Source organism: Podarcis erhardii (assembly GCF_964252035.2).
Source record: "Podarcis erhardii genome assembly, chromosome: 8".
NCBI lineage: Eukaryota > Metazoa > Chordata > Lepidosauria > Squamata > Lacertidae > Podarcis > Podarcis erhardii.
In genome coordinates this window covers 3,535,467-3,558,503 of record NC_138499.1, presented here as the reverse complement: position 1 = coordinate 3,558,503, position 23,037 = coordinate 3,535,467, and the positions used below count along the sequence as shown (strand labels likewise).

Sequence of the window (23,037 nt, the reverse complement as noted above, 5' to 3'; positions counted from 1 at the left end):
GTTGCCGTTTCCACTTGCAAACTCCAATTTTGATATGAGCTTGGGGGAGGGGGCGGAGGGGACTGCTGGCAAACCTGCAGACAGCACCATGACAAAGGGGCGTTCGGGTGCAGGTGCCAGGGGACAGCCCTGTCTTCTCCCCTCGTTTGCTTTCCTCCTTCCCTCTTTCTCAAAGTCAAGTCCTGTCGTGCTCGCCAAAGCAGGCAGAAGTGAAAAAGGCGGGGGCCTTTCAGTGGCAGCAAAGCAGCGGTCCGTGAAGGGGTCTCCGGGGACTGGCAGGCAGCTGCATGGCTGGGAATGCCAACACAGCTCAGGACGGGGGCTAAACGTCAAGCAACAAGGACAGAAACACAGGCTGAGCGGATCCTCAGAGACACTAGACGGAAGGTAGGCAAAGATGCAATGTCAGGTGGTGGACAGGTGAGCAAAATTGCCCACCTGTTGAAACTTGGCCTGTAGGTGGAGGCGGTGGTGAGCTGGCCTTCTGTTCCCCACCTGGCAGCACTTCTTTAGGGTTTCAGGTGGGAGAGACACTGGTGGGGTTTGAACCTGGTGAGGGGGAGCGGCCGCCGAGACCATATAACACCGGTCCTGAAAGATCTTCATTGGCTCCCAGTATGTTTCTGAGCACAATTTAAAGTGTTGGTGCTGACCTTTAAAGCCCTAAACAGCCTCAGTCCTGTATACCTGAAGGAGCGTCTCCACCCCCATCGTTCTGCCCGGACGCTGAGGTCCAGCGCCGAGGGCCTTCTGGCGGTTCCCTCACTGCGAGAAGCCAAGTTACAGGGAACCAGGCAGAGGGCCTTCTCGGTGGTGGCGCCTGCCCTGTGGAACACCCTCCCAGCAGATGTCAAGGCAATAAACAAATACAGTGGTACCTCGGGTTACATACGCTTCAGGTTAACCACGCTTCAGGTTACAGACTCCGCTAACCCATAAATTGTACCTCGGGTTAAGAACTTTGCTTCAGGATGAGAACAGAAATCGTGCTCCGGTGGCACAGCGGCAGCAGGAGGCCCCATTAGCTAAAGTGGTGCTTCAGGTTAAGAACAGTTTCAGGTTAAGAACGGACCTCTGGAACGAATTAAGTACTTAACCTGAGGTACCACTGTAGTTTACTTTTAAAAGCAGTCCTGTTTAGGGAAGTTTTTAATGTCTGATGCTGTATTGTTTTTAATATTTTGTTGGAAGCTGCCCAGAGTGGCTGGGGAAACCCAGCCAGATGGGCGGGGTATAAATAAATTATTATTATTATTATTATTATTATTATTATTATTATTATTATTACCTGGGACCTTCCGTACGCAAGCAGATGCTCGACTATTTAGTTCCTGCTGCTGCTGCTGCTGACCCATGTGCGTTTCCTAACGCTTCCCAGCTCCACAGTTCCACGCGAGCTTCCCGGGCCCTGATTCACTGCCTCCACATTAGGAAAAAGTCCCCATGGTGATCCTACCTACAGCTTCATTCTTTTGAGAGTGCACCCTTTTTGAAAAGTCCCCTAACCGTGGGTCCTCGAATCCCCCAGTTTAATTATATGCTTCATATAATGAAACATTTCCTTTTGTGAATGCCAGAAAATCAATTTCGCCAGATGACTCCGAGCTGTCGTGTTTGGAAGCCGCGTGTAGAATTGCTCTTTATTCACATCCCCTCCGTTGGTCATGATTCATAACCCTCTAATAATACTAATCTCCCCTCTTTAATCATTCCCCCCCCTTCCAACACGCACGCATCACTGCTCGTAGGGAAACAATTCCAAATCTGTCCTCAGCCGCTACAGCGACCCTTTGCTGTGCTTTCTCCAGTTCTACAATATCCCCTCCAAGACTGGCAAAGGACCCTGCGCAGAATTCAAAAGGTCACTGCAGCAAAAGTTTATATAACGACATAATGACATTTGCCATTTTATCTTCTAATAACCCCTAACATTTAATGTGCCTTTTTCCAAGGCCTTAAGACACTAAGGGGAAGTTTGAAAGCTAATTTCCTATGATGACTCCTGGTTATTTTTCTGATGTAAAGGTAAAGGGACCCCTGACTGTTAGGTCCAGTCGCGGACAACTCTGGGGTTGCGGCGCTCATCTCGCTTTACTGGCCGAGGGAGCCGGCGTACAGCTTCCGGGTCATGTGGCCAGCATGACTAAGCCGCTTCTGGTGAACCCAGAGCAGCGCACGGAAATGCCGTTTACCCTCCTGCCGGAGCGGTACCTATTTATCTACTTGCACTTCATGCTTTCGAACTGCTAGGTTGGCAGGAGCAGGGACTGAGCAACGGGCGCTCACCCCATCGCGGGGATTCGAACCACCGACCTTTCTGCTGATCTGGAGGGTAGAACCCAAACCCAAACAGATTCAAAATACAAGAAAGGAGATGCAAACCAAACCTTAGGAATAACTTTCTGAGGGCAAGAGCCCCTTGACAGTGGAATGTACTACCTTGGAAGCTGGTAGACTCTCCTTCACTGAAGGTTTTTGAACAGGTTTGGTGGCCATCCCTCAGGGATTCTTTGGCTTCAATTCCTGCGTTGCAGGGGGTTGGATTGGATGACCTTTGGGGGCCCCTCCCAACTCTACAACTCTATTTTTTTAGCACCAGTTCATTACTCCTTTGTTTGTCGTCTTTCTCTGTGTGTGTTTCTTTTCTTTCTCCCTTCCCGTTGTGGTCCGAGGATGAACCAAGTCTCTGCAAGATGCGTTCTGACTTCATCAGAGAAAATCCTGCACCAGATGGACCAGAAGCCTGGTCTGGCTCGAGGCAGCTGTCTATGTTCTTGTTGTTTTATTGAACATCTAAATAACTCTTCAACTAGGGAAGACTTAAGAGGTGGGGGCTAAAAGCATTGAATGCATCCTCAAGCATTGAAGCTTCCCTTAGATGAATTTCAACTCTCCTAGAAACTCCCCCCCCCCCCCGTGGCGCCATTTGCAATGGCTGGTACTTGGAAAGGAGCCATTAGCGGCAGAAAGGCACCGAGGTTTTCGGGAGTTGAGCAGAGGTTGCCAGGCCCTTCCAATGAGGCAAAGCTCCTTGCTCAGAAAAGATCTTTCCTCTCCCATCCTTCTGTCCAAAGTGGAGATTAAGTTTGACAAGCCAGGCAGCCAACGTAAATGAATTTGTCTGGCGGGACCTGCGTGCCCGAAAACCAAATTACAGGGCTCAAACAACCATCTCCGGGAAGGAGATGTTTACCTCTGGTTGCGTATTATGCCAAGTCCAGAAACATCTCAGTCAACTTTTAGCACAAGATTCTAATTGTGGAATTGCAGAATTGGGAGGTAACTTAGGAGTCATCTAGTCCAACCCCAGTAGAGACATCACCTTGCCAACAAAGGTCTGTATAGTTAAAGCTATGGTTTTCCCAGTAGTGATGTATGGAAGTGAGAGCTGGACCATAAAGAAGGCTGATCGCCGAAGAATGGATGCTTTTGAATTCTGGTGCTGGAGGAAACTCTTGAGAGTCCCATGGACTGCAAGAAGATCAAACCTATCCATTCTGAAGGAAACCAGCCCAGAGTGCTCACTGGAAGGACAGATCCTGAAGCTGAGGCTCCAAGACTTTGGCCACCTCATGAGAAGAGAAGACTCCCTGGAAAAGACCCTGATGCTGGGAAAGATGGAGGGCACAAGGAGAAGGGGACGACAGAGGACGAGATGGTGGGACAGTGTTCTCAAAGCTACCAGCATGAGTTTGACCAAACTGCGGGAGGCAGTGGAAGACAGGAGGGCCTGGCGTGCTCTGGTCCAGGGAGTCGGACACAACTAAACGACTAAACAACAACAACAACATACAGGGCTGCCTTCAGATGCCTTCTATAAGTTGCATAGTTATTCATCTCTATATCTTCCATTCTCTTTTTCATTTCAAGTAAGAAACCTGTTTTTCTTTATTCCTCTAGTGTGCGAATGTCTTGTGGGCATATGGTTAAGAGGAAAGAGATCTGTGTAACACACACGTGCTCTAACTCTAGCAAAAGGTCCTAAATCTCTTAGTATCATGTGCATGAATACACCTGAGTGTATTCGGACCCACGTTTGAGTTCAGACACAAACCTTGTAAGAAGGAAGGTAAGAACGAAAGAAGGGCCTGCTATGTCAGGCCAATGGCTTCCTGTTCTCACACAGCCCTCTAGGTATTGCCACTTCCTTCCGGTCTGGCTTGCCCTGTATGGGGCAAGCAGGAACATCGGGGGGGGGGGTGCGTGTTGTAGGCCAGTGGTAGATCACCTGCTTTTCATGCAGAAGATCCCAGATTCGATCCCGGGCATCTCCAAGCAGGGCTGAGAAAAGTACCCAATGGGAAGCCCTGGCGGCAAGCGAGGCAGGCAACACTGAACCAGGTGAACCGTTGGTAGTTGGAAGGTTTTGTCGCTGCTGTGCAAAGCCCAGAAAATATGGATGCAACAGCCGTTCCCTACCTACCTGGGTGCTTTGCTTTAAAGACTGAGGATTGCTATTAATGAGAAATGAAAGCAAATATTGACCGCTAGCTAAACCCAGCCGCCTCCCCCTGTGCAAACAGCTGGGCGCAATTCGCACAGCAAGACTGCAAGTGCTCAGGAGATGCTGGCAGCCTCCGGTTTGAAATGCAGGCTTCATAACCCCTGGAGCAAGCTTGGAATAATCATTGCCTTGTGCATGACGCCTTGCTTCCAGGTCTGTGGCGGGTGATGCTTTTCTTGGCGCTGCAAGAAGCAGCTGGGATGTGCCTTATTTACTCTTGATGCATTTTTACCCCAACGCCTCCCAAGTGAGCAGGGACGGGTAACAAGGGTTTGGGTACTTTGCTGCCGAGACCACAGCACACAGGGTTTGTTCCACAGGTTTGCGCACCATGTGTTCTGCTCTCCAGTTACCACTTAGCAACACAGAAAGCCCCCTTATACAGACTGCTGGGTCCATCTAGCACCGTAAAGCGGTACCTCTGGTTACGAACTTAATTTGTTCTGGAGGTCCGTTTTTGTTGTTTTTTGTTAAATCGTTTTTATTAATTTTCCAATAAAAAAATCCAATTAACATATCAAATCATAATCCAATTAAAATAAAAAACTAAAATAAAAAAGACCAAATTATCATCCAAATTATAATTTTTAAACTCTAATTAATCTCTAATTTCTAAACTCTCTTTAGCATCAGGGCAACTCACCTGTACTGCAGCCGCTGCCCGTCGGAGCCGTAATCCCGATAGATCTCGTATTCCTTCTCGAAAACTCCCGGAGGCGAGGAACTGCAAGAGGACACAAGAAGAAACGAGGCTGTGAGGAACAAAGTGGGTGGGACCCAGCACAGACATACCCCCCCCAAAAAAAAACTCCGCTTGGAAGCTTTCCAGTGAGGATTGTGCAGTAGAAATAATAATAATAATAATAATAATAATAATAATAATAATAATAATAATAATAATAATAATATTTATACCCGACCCATCTGGCTGAGCTTCCCCAGCCACTCTGGGCGGCTTCCAACAAAATATTAAAATACCGTAATACATCAAACATTAAAACCTTCCCTAAACAGGGCTGCCTTCAGATGTCTTCTAAAAGTCTGGTAGTTGTCGTTCTCTTTGACATCTGGTAGGAGGGCGTTCCACAGGGCAGGTGCCACTACCGAGAAGGCCCTCTGCCTGGTTCCCTGTAACCTCACTTCTCGCAGTGAGGGAGCCGCCAGAAGGCCCTCGGCGCTGGACCTCAGTGTCCGGGTAGAATGATGGGGGTGGAGACGCTCCTTCAGGTATACTGGGCCAAGGCCGTTTAGGGCTTTCAAGGTCAGCACCAACACTTTGAAGTGTGCTCGGAAACGTACTGGGAGCCAATGTAGGTCTTTCAAGACCGGTGTTATGTGGTCTCGGCAATAGAAGCCCCATCTAGCAAACTGGGGATGGGAAACCTTTTCTAGACCGAGAACCAGACAATCTTGGGATTGCAAGCCAGCAGTGGCAAGGAACAGATGCAAAAGCAGGTGCAGTAATGAATATAAAGCAATGAATGTGCTTGCGAAACGTGGACCACTTATAAATGCCGTCTCCAACTCCTCAAAAGATTCCATCAACGGCGTCTCCAAAAACATCTCACTTGGGAAGACAGGAGACCTAATGCCAGTGTACTGGAAGAAGCTAATATTACCAGTGTCGAAGCAATGATTCTTCAACTTCATTGGACTGTCATGTTGTACGGATACCTGATTATCGTCATCCAACCCAACTACTCTATTCCCAACTTAAAAATGGAAAGCATAATGTTGGTGGTCAACAAAGGAGATTTAAAGACTCTCAAGGCAAATCTTTAAAAAATGCAGTATAAACACCGACAACTGGGAAACACAGGCCTGCAAGCACTCCAGTTGGAGAACAGCCTTGACCAAAGGTGTCCTGGGCTTTGAAGACACTCGAACTCAGGATGCAAGGGAGAAATGTGTTAAGAGGAAGACATGCTTGGCAAATCCACACCGTGATCAACTCCCGCCCGGAAACCTATGTCCCCACCGTGGAAGGACGTGTGGATCCAGAACTGGCCTCCACAGTCACTTACGGACTCACTTTTAAAACCGTGTTCACGGGAGACAATCTTACTTGGCTACGAGTGCCCGCCGAAGAAGAAAAAGAAGAAGTGTTACAATAGACTAGACGGTACACTCAACTCTTCTCTATCCTCCTTCAAGGCAAGCAATAGATTTGTTGATTTATTGATCTATTTAAAACATTATAAGGCTACTCTTCATCGCAGAAAGCAAATTCAGAGCAGGTTAAAATCACAACACACTCCATACATTTAAAAAGCTCAGTATAAAACGAAATTGAAAGCAGTTACATTATAAATGAACTCCAATACATAAGGAATCTGATTTGACACGAAGCTCCTGCAAAGGCCTGGGTGCATAATCAGGTTGAGCAAAGCAAGCTATTCCCAGTGTGTGGATGAGTGAATTCGGCTTCAAGGCTTACCTGTGGCTAAAAAAACCACACACACACACAAAAACCCCCGTGTGAATCTGTCTCATTTCTCACGTGACCGCCAGCGAAATCACTTCGTTAGCCCCAATCAAATAATTAGTGTAGCGGTTTTACAGAGCTTCAAAACACATTAATGCATTAAAAAGTACAAAGCAAGAAACTGCACCGGCTAAGATAAAGATCCGCCAATGGAGGTGTTTGCGTTAATGAGGGAGATTAGGGGATGCTCCCAGAACAAAGAGAGAGAAACGAGTTGTCCTAATGGGATGGATATTTTTAAAAGGAGAGAAAAAAGAAGTGGCAATAAAAAATTAGCTCTGACAGAAGCTTAATTTTAATGAGGCTTCCGAGCTTTAGATTTACAACTCGCAAGGGCGCTGCAAAAGAAATCACTTAGCCCCTTTCCTTTCTCTCTCCTGCGCGCATGCAAATCCTGGGTCCCTGTGCCTCCACCTAGTGAAGACACATGTGTGGCTTCCATAGCCAGCAATTTCGGCAGCGAAAGCAGGGGTGAATTCATGGCCTGGCTGAACACAGAGGAACGGTGGCAGGAACCAGCTGGGGTGGGACAACCATGAGTGGGCAGAGGGAGAAGACTGGGGAGAGGAGGTGTTGGAAGTTGAAGAAGTAAAAGGACTTGGTGAGCTGGGAGAGTTGGTGGCAGAGAGCAGTGCAGAATCAGAGGCAGAAGATGAAGCAGGAGAGTCGGAGGAGGGAGGTCAAGAGGAAGAGATGAGAGGTACCAAAATCCCAAAGGAGCAGTAGGGACTCTATGTACACAACGACAGCCGCACGGATGCTACTAGCCCAGAGATGGGCTAGTCCCTACCGGAGAGGAGTGGCAAACTAAGCTGTTGGTTTATGCCGAAATTGCAAAACTAACAGGAAAGCTCAGGAACCAAGAAGACGAAAACTTCGATAAAGAATGGGGGAAATTCATAATCTACTTGAGAGACCACTGTAAACAGATGGAAACATTAGCAGGATTGTAATAACACTTGTAGAAGATATTATGGACAACAAAATGGAGAGACGTATAATTTGGATGATGAAATAATATGCCATTGAAAAGGTTTATAATAGGAGGGGAAGGTGGGAAGTCTAGAGATTCGGGAGAAATCTCTAAATATGGATATGCATTTTGTATTGTTATAATTTTATATCTGTAAAACCAAATAAAAATTATTTCCAAAAAGAGAGAGGAGGAATGAGTTTTGGATGCTTTAGTTCATCATCATCATCAAACCTTTTATTGGCATTACATACAAACATCCAAAACAAATCAATACAGAATTACCACTTCCCCAGTGGCACAAAACACTTGCTAAAAGAGAGGAGGAGGCAGAGGAGTCTACTGTCACATCTCTAGGTCTCCAGGGAGATCAGACGTCTGCAGTGTGTTTCGACGACAAAAAACCAAATAGAGATATTTAGCCACTAACTTGGTGAGCTCCTGATCATTCCCCAGTAATAGAAAATGTGTGACCTCCAACTCTGGTTTCCATTTGGGGATATAGAAGTGATCTAGAAATTGCTGACGGAGACCAGCATATGGTTTACAATTGAGAACCATAAGTGTGAGGGTTTCCACCAGGTGGTCTTCACATGGGCAAGTTCTTTCTCCTTCCACCCTGCCTGAGAACCTTCCCCAAAGGAGGTTTGATGGATTTGAATTAAACCTGGCCAGCGAAAATCCTTCTTTCTTGAGGATGCTTTAGTTGAGATTCCTGCATTGCAGGGCGTTCAGGCTAGATGACCTGTGGGGTCCCTTCCAACTTTAGGATTCTATGAGTCAGGCTGATAAAGAGTCACGGGTGTCTCCCCTCTCCCCTGGTCTCCCAGAACCAGAAGAGGCATAAAAAGGGCGGGGGAGAGGTTGACATCATGCAGGCGCAGTCTCTGGTTGCTCAGGGAGAACCCTGGAGAGGAGGGGACTTAAGACAGCTGTGCAGAGGAAGGGATTTTTACAGTAGTATAAAGCGCCCCTGTGTATAAGATGACCCCTATTTTAAGGTAAAGGTAAAGGGACCCCTGAGCATTTTTACAGTAGTATAAAGCGCCCCTGTGTATAAGATGACCCCTATTTTAAGGTAAAGGTAAAGGGACCCCTGAGCATTTTTACAGTAGTATAAAGCGCCCCTGTGTATAAGATGACCCCTATTTTAAGGTAAAGGTAAAGGGACCCCTGACCATTAGGTCCAGTCGTGACCGACTCTGGGGTTGCAGCGCTCATCTCGCTTTATTGGCCGAGGGAGCCGACGTACAGCTTCCGGGTCATGTGGCCAGCATGGCTAAGCCACTTCTGGCGAACCAGAGCAGCGCACGGAAACGCCGTTCACCTTCCCGCCAGAGCGGTACCTATTTATCTACTCGCACTTTGACGTGCTTTCGAACTGCTAGGTGGGCAGGAGCAGGGACCGAGCAACGGGAGCTCACCCCGTCGCGGGGATTCGAACCACCAACCTTCTGATCGGCAAGTCCTGTGGTCTGTGGTTTAAGTCCTATGGTCTGTGGGGGGAGGATTGCCAAACGACTGACAAACGCTGACAATCGCTCGCGTCATCAATAGGCGCCTGCCTGCTCACCAGCAGCAGATGACAATCGCACGTCCAATTGCCAAAGCAGCAGCCAATCCACAGCAACGTTTGCCGCAGCAACCAATCACCCACCCACTTACTGCAGCAGCAACAGCAGGCAATCCAAAGCTGGACTTGACGCAGCCATCAATTGCCCACAAAATCGCCGCTGACAAGCTCCTGCTCGCGGCTGCAACCAAACACTCGTCCCCCAACGCACTATCCGTGTATAGGATGTCCCGCGTTTTTTAACATTATTTTAGAGTAAATAAACCTCGTCTTATACACAGAAAAGTATGGTACTTTCTGATCCATGCATGAAACCATGGGTAGCCAAACTAAGGCCCGGGGGCCAGATCCGGCCCAATCGCCTTTGAAATCCAGCCCACAGACAGTCCGGGAATCAGCATGTTTTTACATGAGTAGAATATGTCCTTTTATTTAAAATGCATCTCTGGGTTATTTGTGGGGCATAGGAATTCGTTCATTATTTTTCCCCAAAGTATAATCTGGCCCCCCACAAGGTCTGAGGGACAGTAGACCGGCCCCCTGCTGAAAAAGTTTGCTGACCCCTGAGCAAGACTTACCGGGATGAGCTGCTATGCTCATTAGGCCTGGCACTCCAACAAGTCTGTTCAGGTTGCGTTCTTGCTAATGAAGAGTTAACTCTGCACTGTGTGATTGACTGCTGGCTTGCTCCTGTCAGGTGGGGAAACTGTGTGTTTCAGCTCGAGGGCCACATTTCCTTCCAGAAAACCTTCTGAGGGCCATGGGCCAGTGATGATCAGGGCCAGAGGTGGGTGGAACTAATGAATTTTTATATGTAGCTTAGTTTCCACACATTCAGAGTCCTTTCTCTATCCTTCGGCCAGCCAAGAGGTAATGGCTAGTGTCTGAGGGCATATTCCTGCAGGTAAAAATGCTAAGCTGGATCGTGTTGGGCGGGGGGGGGGGAGCAGCAAATTGGCCGCACAATATAAAAATATTTTTATTAATCATTTTTAAAAGCCAGCTGTGGGTACTATAAACCCCGATGGATTGTAGCGACGGACAGGGTTTTATGCTTTGCATCCATTCAGACATTTTATTAGCTTTTTATGGCTTTTAAATCAGATCAGTACTCACTCAGCCTTATCCACGGGAGCTGAGCAGGCTTTGGGTGGGGGGATTATTAATAAACTTTTCGATGTTTTCGAGCACATCCTCGCAACCTGTGGGCAGGCTCCCCACATAATAACATCTGCCTCTGCAGGAGCAGATCTGAAATTATTTGGGGGGACACCGTGTCGGAAGCTCAGCCACGCAGATTTTATCGCTGAGCCGGATATTAGATTCTTGCAGCTTCTACCCATCGTACAGCACAAGAAAAGGGGGGGGCGTGATGGAGGTATTTAAAACCATGAGTGTGGGGGGGACTCTTTTCCTCGCAATGTTAGGACCTGACGGGGGTCATCTAACAAATCTGAAATTTCAGAGATACAGAGCAGAGAAAAGGAGTAAATTGCATTATGAAATGCAGTTAAACTCTGGAATTCCCTATGAATCTACGATTCTGTTATTCTACCACAAGGTGTAGCAACAAGCTACCAACTTGGTTGGCTTTAAAGAGGGGGGGGGACAGCTTGGAAACATTTGTAGAGTATAAGCCCACCAGTGCTTACTAGCCTCCAAGGTTGTGCAAGGTTGAGGCAGAAATGTTTTTTTATATAGCGGGTGGCGTTGTGGTCTAAACCAGTGTTTCCCAACCTTGGGCCTCCAACTGTTTTTGAACTACAATTCCCATCATCCCTGACCACTGGTCTTGCTAGCTAGGGATGATGGGAGTTGTAGTCCAAAAACAGCTGGAGGCCCAAGGTTGGGAAACACTGGTCTAAACCACTGAGCTTCTTGGGCTTGGCGATCAGAAGGTCGGCGGTTTGAATCCCCGTAACGGGGTGAGCTCCTGTTGCTCGGTCCCTGCTCCTGCCCACCTAGCAGTTTGAAAGCACGTCAAAGTGCAAGTAGACAAATAGGTACCACTCCAGCGGGAAGGTAAACGGCGTTTCCATGCGCTGCTCTAGGAGACATCTGAAGGCAGCCCTGTTTAGGGAAGCTTTTAATGGTTGATGTTTTTCCAGTGGTTTTTATGTGTTGTAAGCTGCCCAGAGTGGCTGGGGAAATCCGGCCAGATGGGTGGGGTATAATTCATAAGTTGTTGTTGTTGTTGTTGTTGTTAGTCATAAGTCTTGTTTCATTTCCATGAGACCAGCAAGCAGGTCCTTAAAAAACGCTCCCCATGAAATGGAAAAGGGGCCCTAAAAGAGCTCGACTGTGTGCGGATCACAAGCAGGAACGCCAAGGAGCTGAACAGGACTGCAGCTGTATTTACAATTTCGTGTTTTAAAAAAGCAGGCCCCTGTTGAAATCATTGCATATTAGAAATGTAGAGTTGGAAGTGATTCCTAATGGTCATTGAGTCCAGACCATCCAACCTCTGCTTAAAAACCTCCAAGGGAGAAGACTCCGTCGTCTTCCAAGGTCCTCCGTTCCACTGCCAAACAGCTCTTACTGTCAGAAAGCTCTTCCTGATGTTTCGCCGGAATCTCCTTCCTTGTAACGTGAAGCCATGGGTTCAGGTTCTACCCTCAAGAACAGGAGAAAACTAGCTTGTTCCCTCTCCCACGGGACAGCATTTCAGATATTTGAAGATGGCTATGATATCACCTCTCAGTCTACTCTTCTGCAGGGTAAACATACACAGCTCCTTCAACCATTCCTCATCAGGCTTGGTTTCCAAACCCTTGATCATCTTGGTCGCCCTCCTCTGCACACATTCCAGCTTGTCAATATCCTTCTTTAACTGTGGTGCCCAGAAGTGGACACAGGAATCCAGTTGGGGTTTGACCAAGGCAGAATATTACTTCCCTCGATCTAGTAATGGTGCACATTTGTTCTTTTTTTAAAAAATAAAATAATAATTTTTATTGAATTTTATGTTACAAAAACCATTACAACCATACTACCACAAAATATAATTGAGAAATAAAAATTGCATACATCAATATTTTGTTTGTTATTTGTTATTTACCGTCTTATTTCCATTCCATACAAAACACACACCCGCACACACAGAGAAAATAATAATAATGATGATGATGATAATGAAAATAAATATTTTTCACCCCTTTATCTTACAAAATCTTTTCTTCAACTTTGACTTCCTGTCAAGTCCCTTCGCATATGTTTTATCTTACAATTGAATGTACACAAAACAATAAACCTTTCTATATAAATGTTCCAATACATTTAGAAAACATATCAAATCCTTAATTGTTATCCACTTCCTTTTACTTCCTTTGTCACTCAAACGCTAGCACGGAGTCAAACCTATTATTGTATTTTTGAACCTATCTTCTATAACCATCCCATTTTCCCGCAAATTTTTGCTTTGTGTTTCCTCTGAGTTTGCTAGTCAATTGAGCCATCTCCACAAATTCCCATAATTGAATTTGCCAATCTGTTGTTTTTGGAGCCTCCTGATCTTCCCATCCCTTGGCCATGAATGCTGCACATTTGTTCTACGGCACGTGGAAATCTACTGCTTCCCGGGAGATGCTGCCCAGACCCTGCTTTCCCCGATGGATGATTCCCCCACCCCAGTCTCCGGCAACGCTGCATGTCACCTTCGGTGCTGAGCTTTGACAGGTATTGTGCTTCCGAAAGGAAACATGCTAAAGAGGTTTGGACAGGGATAGATGGAGGCAGGAGTGGGAAAGCACAAAAAACACCTCGCAGTGACAGGAACCTGCAAGAATGCAAAGTGATCGCTCAGCCTGAGAGCCTGGCCGGAGGGAAGCCGCTGGTTCTTCTCCTGGGAGGTGGGGAGATATAAATGTCAGCCTCCTCAACAGGACGCAAAGCCTGGAAGCTCTGATGGCTGCTAATCCTTGACCTTTTAAATCAGCCTTTGCCAGCCAGGCACCCTCCAGATGTTTCGAACTAGAACTCCCAATTGGAGCCAGTAGCCCAAATGGGGGAGACGTGGGTGGCGCTGTGGGTTAAACCACAGAGCCTAGGACTTGCCAATCAGAAAGTCGGTGGTTCGAATCCCTGCGACGGGGTGAGCTCCCTTTGCTGGGTCCCTGCTCCTGCCAACCTAGCAGTTCAAAAGCACCTCAAAGTGCAAGTAGATAAATAGGTACCGCTCTGGTGGGAAGGTAAACGGCGTTTCCGTGCGCTGCTCTGGTTCCCCAGAAGCGGCTTAGTCATGCTGGCCACATGACCCGGAAGCTGTATGCCGGCTCCCTTGGTCAATAAAGCGAGATGAGCGCCGCAACCCCAGAGTCGGCCACGACTGGACCTAACGGTCAGGGGTCCCTTTACCTTTATGCGTCCCAGGGTGGGGGAGCAGCTGGCCGCAAAGGGGATGCCACAAGGCACTGGGCTGGCCCTGTTCCTGGGTCAAAGTGGGAGGGCAGGTGGCCCTTTCTAGACAGCTCCTTTGGAGGAGGCAACTTGCTTCACAGGTATTACTTGCACAGAGTTTTTTTCTTCTTGTGATGAGCCACACTTATGTGCCACTTCCTGGGATTTTGTGCCTCAGTGATCTTTAATAATAATAATAATAATAATAATAATAATAATAATAATAATAAATTTATTTATACCCCGCCCACCCCGGCCAAGACCAGGCTCAGGGCAGGTATAAAAACAATTGATTGAAATACAACTTAAAAACAAGATTAAAATACAGCCTCATTTCAACAGGAACTCAAATCAAAAACTTGGGGGGTTGGGGGGATGAAAACGTCAAGTCTTCACCAAGGCCAACTATCCAGACTGGTCCTACGTGGGCCAGAAAAAAGCCAGGGAAGTCCCCAAATAGGAGTTTCATCACAGAAGGAGAAAGGAAATGGGAAAAAGGAAAGAGGGGTAGGCGATTAAGTTGATTCCAAGCCAAAGGCCAGGCGGAACAACTCTGTCTTACAGGCCCTGCGGAAAGAAATCTGGTCCCATAGCCCTGGTCTCATGAGACAGAGTGTTCCACCAGCCAGAGCCAGTGTTGAAAAGGCCCTGGCTCTGGCTGAGGCTAATCTGACTTCCTTAGGGTCCGGGACCTCTAGGGTGTTGCTATTTATGGACCTGAAGGTCCTCCATGAGGCAGACCAGGAGAGGCGGTCCCGTAGGTACGAGGGTCCTAGGATGTGACTCAGAAATACAGCCTTCCCCTTCCCTGTTTTCGAAACACTTGACCAGCTCCAAGCTGGCTCCTAGCCACAGTGGCTCTGCTTGGCCACCAGAGCTGAAGGCAGCCATGCTTCTGAATCCCAGTTTGGGAGCCACAGGAAGGGAGAGGGCACTGGAAGAAGAGCACACCTGGAATCTCACTCTGGTCTGGGTCTGGACAGGGAACTTCCATGTGCAGCTCTGAGTCCCTTGAATGAAGGAAGCCTGAGGTGGAATAAATTGGCTGGAGGGTGGGGGTCTCCCACAGCAGAGTTCTGTCTCTCTTATGGCTCCTCCTTCTGGAAAAGAGGAGACTGGGAGGCGATACGATAACCAGCTTCAAATATATCAAGGGCTAAGATGGAGCAAGCTTGTTTTCTGCTGTTCCGGAAGGAAGGACCCCCCCCCCCAACCAATTGCAAGGATGGAGATTCCAAAGAAACATCAGAAAGAACTTTCCAACATTAAGACACTAGCCGTTACCTCTTGGCTGGCTGGGCCATCCTTGGCTGGCCGAAGGATAGAGAAAGGACTCTGAATGTGTGCCTGAAGCATTTTTGTTAGGGATTGTAGGGAAAGACCTGCCAAGGAAAATGAAGGATATACGCAACAACAGCGGCAAGAGTCTTAATAGCACAAGGATGGAAGAATGAAGCACCCCTGACAAAAGAACAGTGGCAAGAAAAATTGATGGATTATGTGGAACTGGCCAAATTGAAGCATAAACTACGTGAGAAGGACAACTGTGACTTTAAAGAAGAATGGGAACCCTTTACAAAGTACTTAAAGAAACAACAAAATGAATTGGACTCCTTGGCAGGTTTTGAATAAACATACCCAAACTTATTCATTAACATAATAGATGGATAATTTAGAGATTTTTACATTTTTATAATATGCAGAGAACAATGTTGTTGTTGTTGTTGTTTAGTCGTTTAGTCGTTTCCGACTCTTCGTGACCCCATGGACCAGAGCACGCCAGGCACTCCTGTCTTCCACTGCCTCCCGCAGTTTGGTCAGACTCATGTTTGTAGCTTCGAGAACACTGTCCCACCATCTCGTCCTCTGGCGTCCCCTTCTCCTTGTGCCCTCCATCTTTTCCAACATCAGGGTCTTTTCCAGGGAGTCTTCTCTTCTCATGAGGTGGCCAAAGTATTGGAGCCTCAGCTTCACGATCTGTCCTTCCAGAACTCAGGGCTGATTTCCTTAAGAATGGAGAGGTTTGATCTTCTTGCAGCTCTCACTTCAGAGAACAATACGTGTTGATAAATCAGAAAGAGGAGCTGAGGGAAGTCGTAGGGGGGAGGGAGGGGGGAAATGGGGGGGAAATATAATGGTTGAAATAATTTGTTATGTGTTTACATTTTACATCCTAACAAAATGTATAGGATGTTGCTAGACTGGAACCTAGGTGATGAGGAAGTAAAATCAGTGATGATCCGCTGGGCAAGGGATATAGGTCATAGTATACAATTTGAGGACTGGGAAAAACTTTGGAAGGATGGGTTAAATTTTACGGCGTGCATAACGATAAAGGAAAATGTCATGAAGATGTTCTATAGGTGGTACTTAACACCTATGAAACTATCGAAAATGTATAAGGTGGATAATAAGTGCTGGAAGTGTAAAGATAAAGAGGGCTCCTTCTACCATATGTGGTGGGAGTGTGGAAGGGTGAAACAGTTTTGGGAGAAAATATACATTGAACTAAAGAAGATCTTAAAATATACGTTCATAAAGAAATCAGAAATTTTCCTATTAGGGATATTAGGGCAAGAGATAAAAAAGGAAGATCGTAGACTAGTATATTATGCAGTTACAGCAGCAAGGGTAGTACTAGCCCAGAAGTGGAAACAGCAGGAAATACCAACGGTGGAGGAGTGGAGATCTAAGCTGTTGGACTACGCAGAGTTGGATAAATTAACAGGAAAAGTTAGGTATATAAGAGACCAAGTGTTCATCAAGGATTGGGGAAAGTACGCAGATTATCTGGAATGTATTAGTGAGGGGCAAACAACGCTAAAGGGATTCAGAGACGCACTGTGAAAGACTATGAGTTATTGTGCAAAGCAAATAGGAGACAGGGATAGGTACAATGACAATATAAGCAAAGAAACGCGTAATCTTAATTATCGCTTCGAATGATTTATGGACAAGCTGAAGGAAGTCTTGAAAGGGATGGCTATGTAATATTGTTGATGTGAAAGTTACAATTTTGTGTATCTTTTATCTTCTCTTTTTTGTGTATTCCTTCTTTTTTCTTTTTTGTGTATTTTTTCTTTCTTATATGTGTGTTAGTCTTCACTTTCTTTCATGGAACCAATTAATAAAAAGAACGGTGAAAAAAAAAGAAAGAAATAATTTGTTATGTGGAAATAAATAAAATTTCAAAAAAGGGGGGGGGATTCTTCAGCTGTCATTTCTGCATTGCAGGGGGCTGGACTAGATGACCCTCGGGTCCCTTCCAAGTCGACAATTCCGTGATTGTGGGAATGAAGGGTTTGCATGTCTGACTGCGGCCCGACCCCACAAGGATCCCTCTGAGCAGAGACGGCATCATTTCCGCGTTCTGCACAGCTGCAAATGTGCCATATTTTTTTCCCAATTTTTTTTACTGGTTTTCCATATATATAAACAAACAAACAAACATAAATCTTAAGTACAATAATTCCATTTTTCTTTACATTGTTGGGTGACTTCCTCGACTCCCCCAGGCTGAATTTCAATGTATATCATTGTAACAGTTTTCCAAGACTATTTTCACGTGTAATTGACTTAATCCATTAACATCTTTCTTTTCATTTTACTTTAAACATATTATTCTATAACATCACTTATTTAAATCCTAGGCCAATCTGGTAGTTGCAAGTATTTCTATTTACGTTATCTTAGCATATTTGGATAAATAGTCTTTAAATTTCTTCCAATCTTCCTCCTTCTGGTCACAGACTCTTCTGGTCAGGTCGGCTAGCTCCGAAAAATCCATCATCTTCACCCGCCATTCCTCCACTGTCGGTACTTCTTGCGACTTCCAATTTTTGGCCAGCAAAATTCTAGCAGCAGTTGTGGCATAGAAACCAAATGTGCCATATTGCTGCAGGTGTTACTAACCTCCAGCAGAATGCCCTTGACCCCCTCCCACCGCCACCCCCACCCACGAACCGCTCAGCCACTTCCCTCCCTTCCCCCAACCCCCCCCCCCCAGCCACGGCAGCTGATCTCCAAGATCTTTGCTGGAAAGAGACTTGTCAATTGGCTTTCCAGACACCGCTTGGCAGCTTGCCTGGGGGAGGAGGAAAACAGCCCGACATGTTTGAGCAAGTGGTTCGGACCATGCTTTCTCGGCGGGGAGCCTTGGGAAAGCGGAGGAACAGCAATCTGCTGTCAACAGCAACCCCGGCAGGGCCGAGAACGCGGGGAGGGAAAGGTTCCTTATGCGGCGGCGCTTTCAAAAATCTTCATTATTCCCCTCCTGCACCCCAAGAAGCCTGACGGATTTGCCAGCATGAAATGGAAGCTCTGGGGATAAGCTGGGAAGGATCCCTTGAACAGCAGCAGTACCATCAGCCTCAGTTACAAACCTTTCCTGGTTTTGTTTCTTTGATGTCAAATTGCTTCAGCCGCGGTGAGACGGCAAAGCAAAGCCCAAAAATAAAGAAAAGGCCTCCGCCATTAGCCTCCAGTTCATCACAGGCACTCTCGTCTCTTCCAACTGTGGAGCTTCAGAGAGCCGAAGATCAAAACAGAGGGCAGGCGCGGTCACAACCCCCTCCCTAAAACACAGGATGCAAGACCCCACCTGGGGTGTGGGGACTACAGTAGGATGAAAAGCTCAGCGAGAGACAAGGAGGTTCGGCACAGCCCTGCTAATCGGCCGTCTTCTGCTCCTGGGAGGAAGAAATGGGGTGACGAGAGGGGACAGGGATATATAAGAAGCTGCCGAATGCCGAGCCAGACCATTACAGGATCAAAGAATTGTAGAGGTGGAAGGGAACTGCGAGGGTCATGTAGTCTAACAATCACAGCTAAAGAATCTCTGGCAGATGACCATCCAAGCTCCATTTAAAAGCCTCCAAGGAAAGGGATTCATCACCTTCTGAGGTCATCCGTTCTGCTGTCAAACAGCTCTTGCTCTCAGAAAGTTCTTAATGGACTACTGCAATGCGCTCTACGTGGGACTACCTTTGAAGGTGACTCGGAAACTGCAATTAATCCAGAATGTGGCAGCTAGACTGGTGACTGGGAGCAGCTGCCGAGACCACATAACACCAGTCCTACATTGGCTCCCAGGACGTTTCCGAGCACAATTCAAAGTGTTGGTGCTGACTTTTAAAGCCCTAAACAGCCTTGGCCCAGTATACCTGAAGGAGCATCTCCACCCCCATTGTTCAGCAATGAGGTCCAGCGCTGAGGGCCTTCTGGCGGTTCCCTCGCTGCGAAAAGCGAGGTTACAGGGAACCAGGCAGAGGGCCTTCTTGGTGGTGGTGCCTGCCCTGTGGAATGCCCTCCCAGCAGATGTCAAGGCAATAAACAACTATTTTACTTTTAAAAGACAACTGAAGGTGGCCCTGTTTAGGGAAGTTTTTAATGTCTGACGCTGTATCATTTTTAGCATACTGAGCCAAGGCCGTTTAGGGCTTTAAAGGTCAGCACCAACACTTTGAATTGTGCTCAGAAAAGTACTGGGAGCCAGTGTAGGTCTTTCAAGACTGGTGTTATATGGTCTCGGTGGCCGCCCCCAGTCACCAGTCTAGCTGCCGTATTCTGAATTAGTTGTAGTTTCCGGGTCACCTTCAAAGGCAGCCCCACGTAGAGCGCATTGCAGTAGTCCAAGCAGGAGATAACCAGAGCATGCACCACTCTGATGAGACAGTCCGCGGGCAGGTAGGGTCTCATCCTGCGTACCAGATGGAGCTGGTAAACAGCTGCCCTGGGCACAGAATTGACCTGCGCCTCCATGGACAGCTGTAAACGACACGAGGCCAGTCGCTAAGCAGATGGATCTCCTCTTTCCTGTATCGCTGCCTAAGGCCTCACCACGCAACCCTCACCTCCTCTTTCAGGACTCCAGAGAGACAAAAGAACTGAAGGTCTTGGCGCCAACAGTGAAATTTGGGGAAACTTGCCAATAAGGAAAATCTTGCAGCAAGAAATCTGGAGATGGGGAGGGGGAAATGACAACAACAGGACAAGCAGTAAGAAAAAGCACCCTGGAAAAAGACAAGGACCCACATCATGTCAAAAGAAGTGGCAAAACGGGCCTTTTGAAAGAAAGGGAGGAAGCAATTAATTCCCAGGATGTGCCGGGATTGCAAGGGCCTCTTTGTTGTCACCTGCAGGGGGGAGAAAATAGTTATGTCACCGCTGATGGGTGTCAGAGAATGAAAAGCCATCCCAGGGAGGTCGGTGAGGCGGGAGGGAAGGAGAGGAGGAATGAAAAGCCTGTTGGAAGTTGGAGGAGAGATGGAGACGCAAGTGAGGCTGCCTGGAGAGTCCTTGGCGCCAACCTGGTGCCCTCCAGGTGTTTTGGACTACAACTCCCATCAACCCCCGTGGCCATAATGATAAGATTTGATGAATGTTGTTGTTGTTGAGTCGTGTCCGACTCTTCGTGACCCCCTGGACCAGAGCACGCCAGGCACTCCTGTCTTCCACTGCCTCCCGCAGTTTGGTCAGACTCATGCTGGTCGCTTCGAGAACACTGTCCCACCATCTTGTCCTCTGTCGTCCCCTTCTCCTTCCGCCCTCCATCTTTCCCAACATCAGGGTCTTTTCCAGGGAGTCTTCTCTTCTCATGAGGTGGCCAAAGTCTTGGAGCCTCAGCTTCAGGATTTGTCCTTCCAGTGAGCACTCAGGGCTGATTTCCTTCAGAATGGAGAGGTTGGATCTTCTTGCAGTCCATGGGACTCTCAAGAGTCTCCTCCAGCACCAGAATTCAAAAGCATCAATTCTTCGGTGATCAGCCTTCTTGATGGTCCAGCTCTCACTTCCATACATCACTACTGGGAAAACCATAGCTTTTACTATATTTGATGAATACTCCTCCTTTATTTTAGCAAATGTTTTGTGCCACTGGAGAAGTGGTAATTCTGTACTGATTTGTTTTGGATGTTTGGATGTGATGCCAATAAAAGGTTTGATGATGATGATGATGATGATTTGATGAAGTGAAGGGCCGTGAAGGATCAAAGTTGTTTACCTTTTTAAAGGATTTTACCACAGGAATTAAACTGCCACTGGGGGCCGGATTAGGCCCCCAAACAGACTTTGGACATGCCTGAAGGGTCCTGAAGAGTCTTAAGGGTTTTGAAGCAAAATACGAGCAATAAATGTAGTGGAACGTAGTTGAAAGGAGTCAGTAAATCACCAAATCTGTTCCTTTTATCCACAGAAAGGGATGCAAACACCATGCTTAGAAATCCATCCATGCATCTTCTGACTTGCATCTCAAGCAGGGATCACGTGTACATCAAAAACAGCTCGCAGAGCAAACCCTCCAGGTTCATCCCTGTCGTAAACCGGCACATTTATATAGTGCTAAGCCCCAAACTTGGCACACCTATAAAGTATTTGCTAAGTTGACAGAGTGTCTCTGGACAGAAACAGAGCATCTTTTCCTCATTCACCAAATAAATACAGTTTGCCCACCAGCACCCTAGGCACGCACAAGCGCCCAGCAGGAATGGCTTTTCTGTAATTTACGGCTAAACATAGCGGTCCCCCTGCTACAGCACCTCTTTTTATAAACCAGGCAATGCCTAGAAGCAGGTGGTGGAAAAGAAGCAAGTGCCAAGAATTTACTTCTTTGTGCAGCGCGTGAACTGTGGAACTCACCCCTGCAGGAGGCAGTGATGGCCAAACCCAGGTGGCTTTAAAAAGGGTTTGGTCAAATTCATGGGGGAGGAGAGGGCTGTTGATGGCCACTAGCCACAACGGCTGGAGGCAGAAATGTTTCTGAATGCCAGTTGCTGGAAACCACGGGTCTTGTGTTTGAATCCTGCTTCCGGGTTTCCAAACAGAGGCATCTGTTTGGCCACTGTGAGAACATGAGGCTGGACTAGATGGGCCATTGGACTGACCCAGCGTACCACGGCAGAGGGTGCACTAAACACAGAGGTTTGCAAACTCCTTGACACGGCAGAATCCGAACCTGAGACTCCCTGGTTCATTGCTCAGCGAGACAGTGGCCTCTCACATGCCACAGATCCTTCAGCACAGCATTAATCCTTTTATTTTTGCATCCGAATAATTGACCGCTCTCCTTTTCATCATCTCCTCTTTTATTTCTCTCTACATCAAGTGATGATTAGAGAAGCCACCTGGGATTCGTCTCCCAGCTCGGCCTTCCCTACAGGATCAGGCCATTGGCCCATGTAGGCCAGAATCCTGTTCTCACAGTCACCAAACAGATGCCCCAATGGGAAACTAGCAAGCAGGATTCGAACACAGGAGCAACTCTCCCCTCCTGAGCTTTCCAGCAACTGGGATTCACAGATTGCTGTCTCCAACTGTGGAGGCAGAGAGTAGTCATCTTGGCTAGTTCCCCTCTCCTCCTCTTTTAAGGCCATCTAAGTGTTAGGATATAGTTCCATTCCACCTTTAGAACAGATATGTGGATTGTTGTATGTCACATGCCTGTTTACTTCCAGCACAGTCTGCTGGGAACTTCCGTTGTATACTGCTTTTGCTATGCTGCTGTTTTGATTGGACACGAAGGGGAGAAGACATGTTTTTCCTTTGTCCTGATGCTGAAGAAAATGCTGTAAATATGCTTACACATGTCTCTGTCCGCCACTTCCATTGTGAAAAGTTATTCACTCTGCTGATTAGAGCGTGCTCAGTCTCTAAAGGTTTCGGAGGCTCGAGTCGCTGATTGATGCTGTTCCGAGAACCGGAGTTCGCCCGGCTGCCAGCTGGTGGCTGGAGCCAGCCAGGGGCCTGCCAAATACCCCCGTCTCCCTGGACGCATCCCAACACTAGGTTGGGGCCATCCCTGCCTCCTGTGGCAGGGAGGTCCACAGAACCACACCAAGGGCATTTCTGTGCTCTTCTCAACAATACAGAAGTTGGAGGAAACCAAAACGAGAAAGGAAAAGAGGGAGGGGCCAAAATGAGGCTCTCACAGCCCAGCGCAGCAAGCAAGAGCTGCCGTTGATTATGAGATGTTCAGTTTCATGTATCCCCCGCTCCCAAAACATGTCGACTGTGCCCCAGCCTCATCTATCTGCGAGGCTGCTGTGGCGAGGAGGGACAAATTAAAGTATAACTGCAAACGCGAGCTGAAAGGGGCATCAGGAAATAATGAG

The 23,037-nt window shown here is 47.3% G+C and overlaps 1 protein-coding gene across 3 annotated transcripts in view; it reads right to left on the bottom strand.

Annotated features, from left to right (window-relative positions):
- The window catches only part of ARHGAP39 (Rho GTPase activating protein 39), a 201,720-nt gene that overhangs the window by 68,723 nt on the left and 109,960 nt on the right, over window positions 1-23,037 (bottom strand). For all 3 annotated transcript variants that reach the window (XM_081874082.1, XM_081874081.1, XM_081874083.1), the window contains exon 3: window positions 5,148-5,228. In XM_081874082.1, the coding sequence (XP_081730208.1) occupies window positions 5,148-5,228 (81 nt within the window). The remainder of the gene's footprint in view (window positions 1-5,147; window positions 5,229-23,037) is intronic.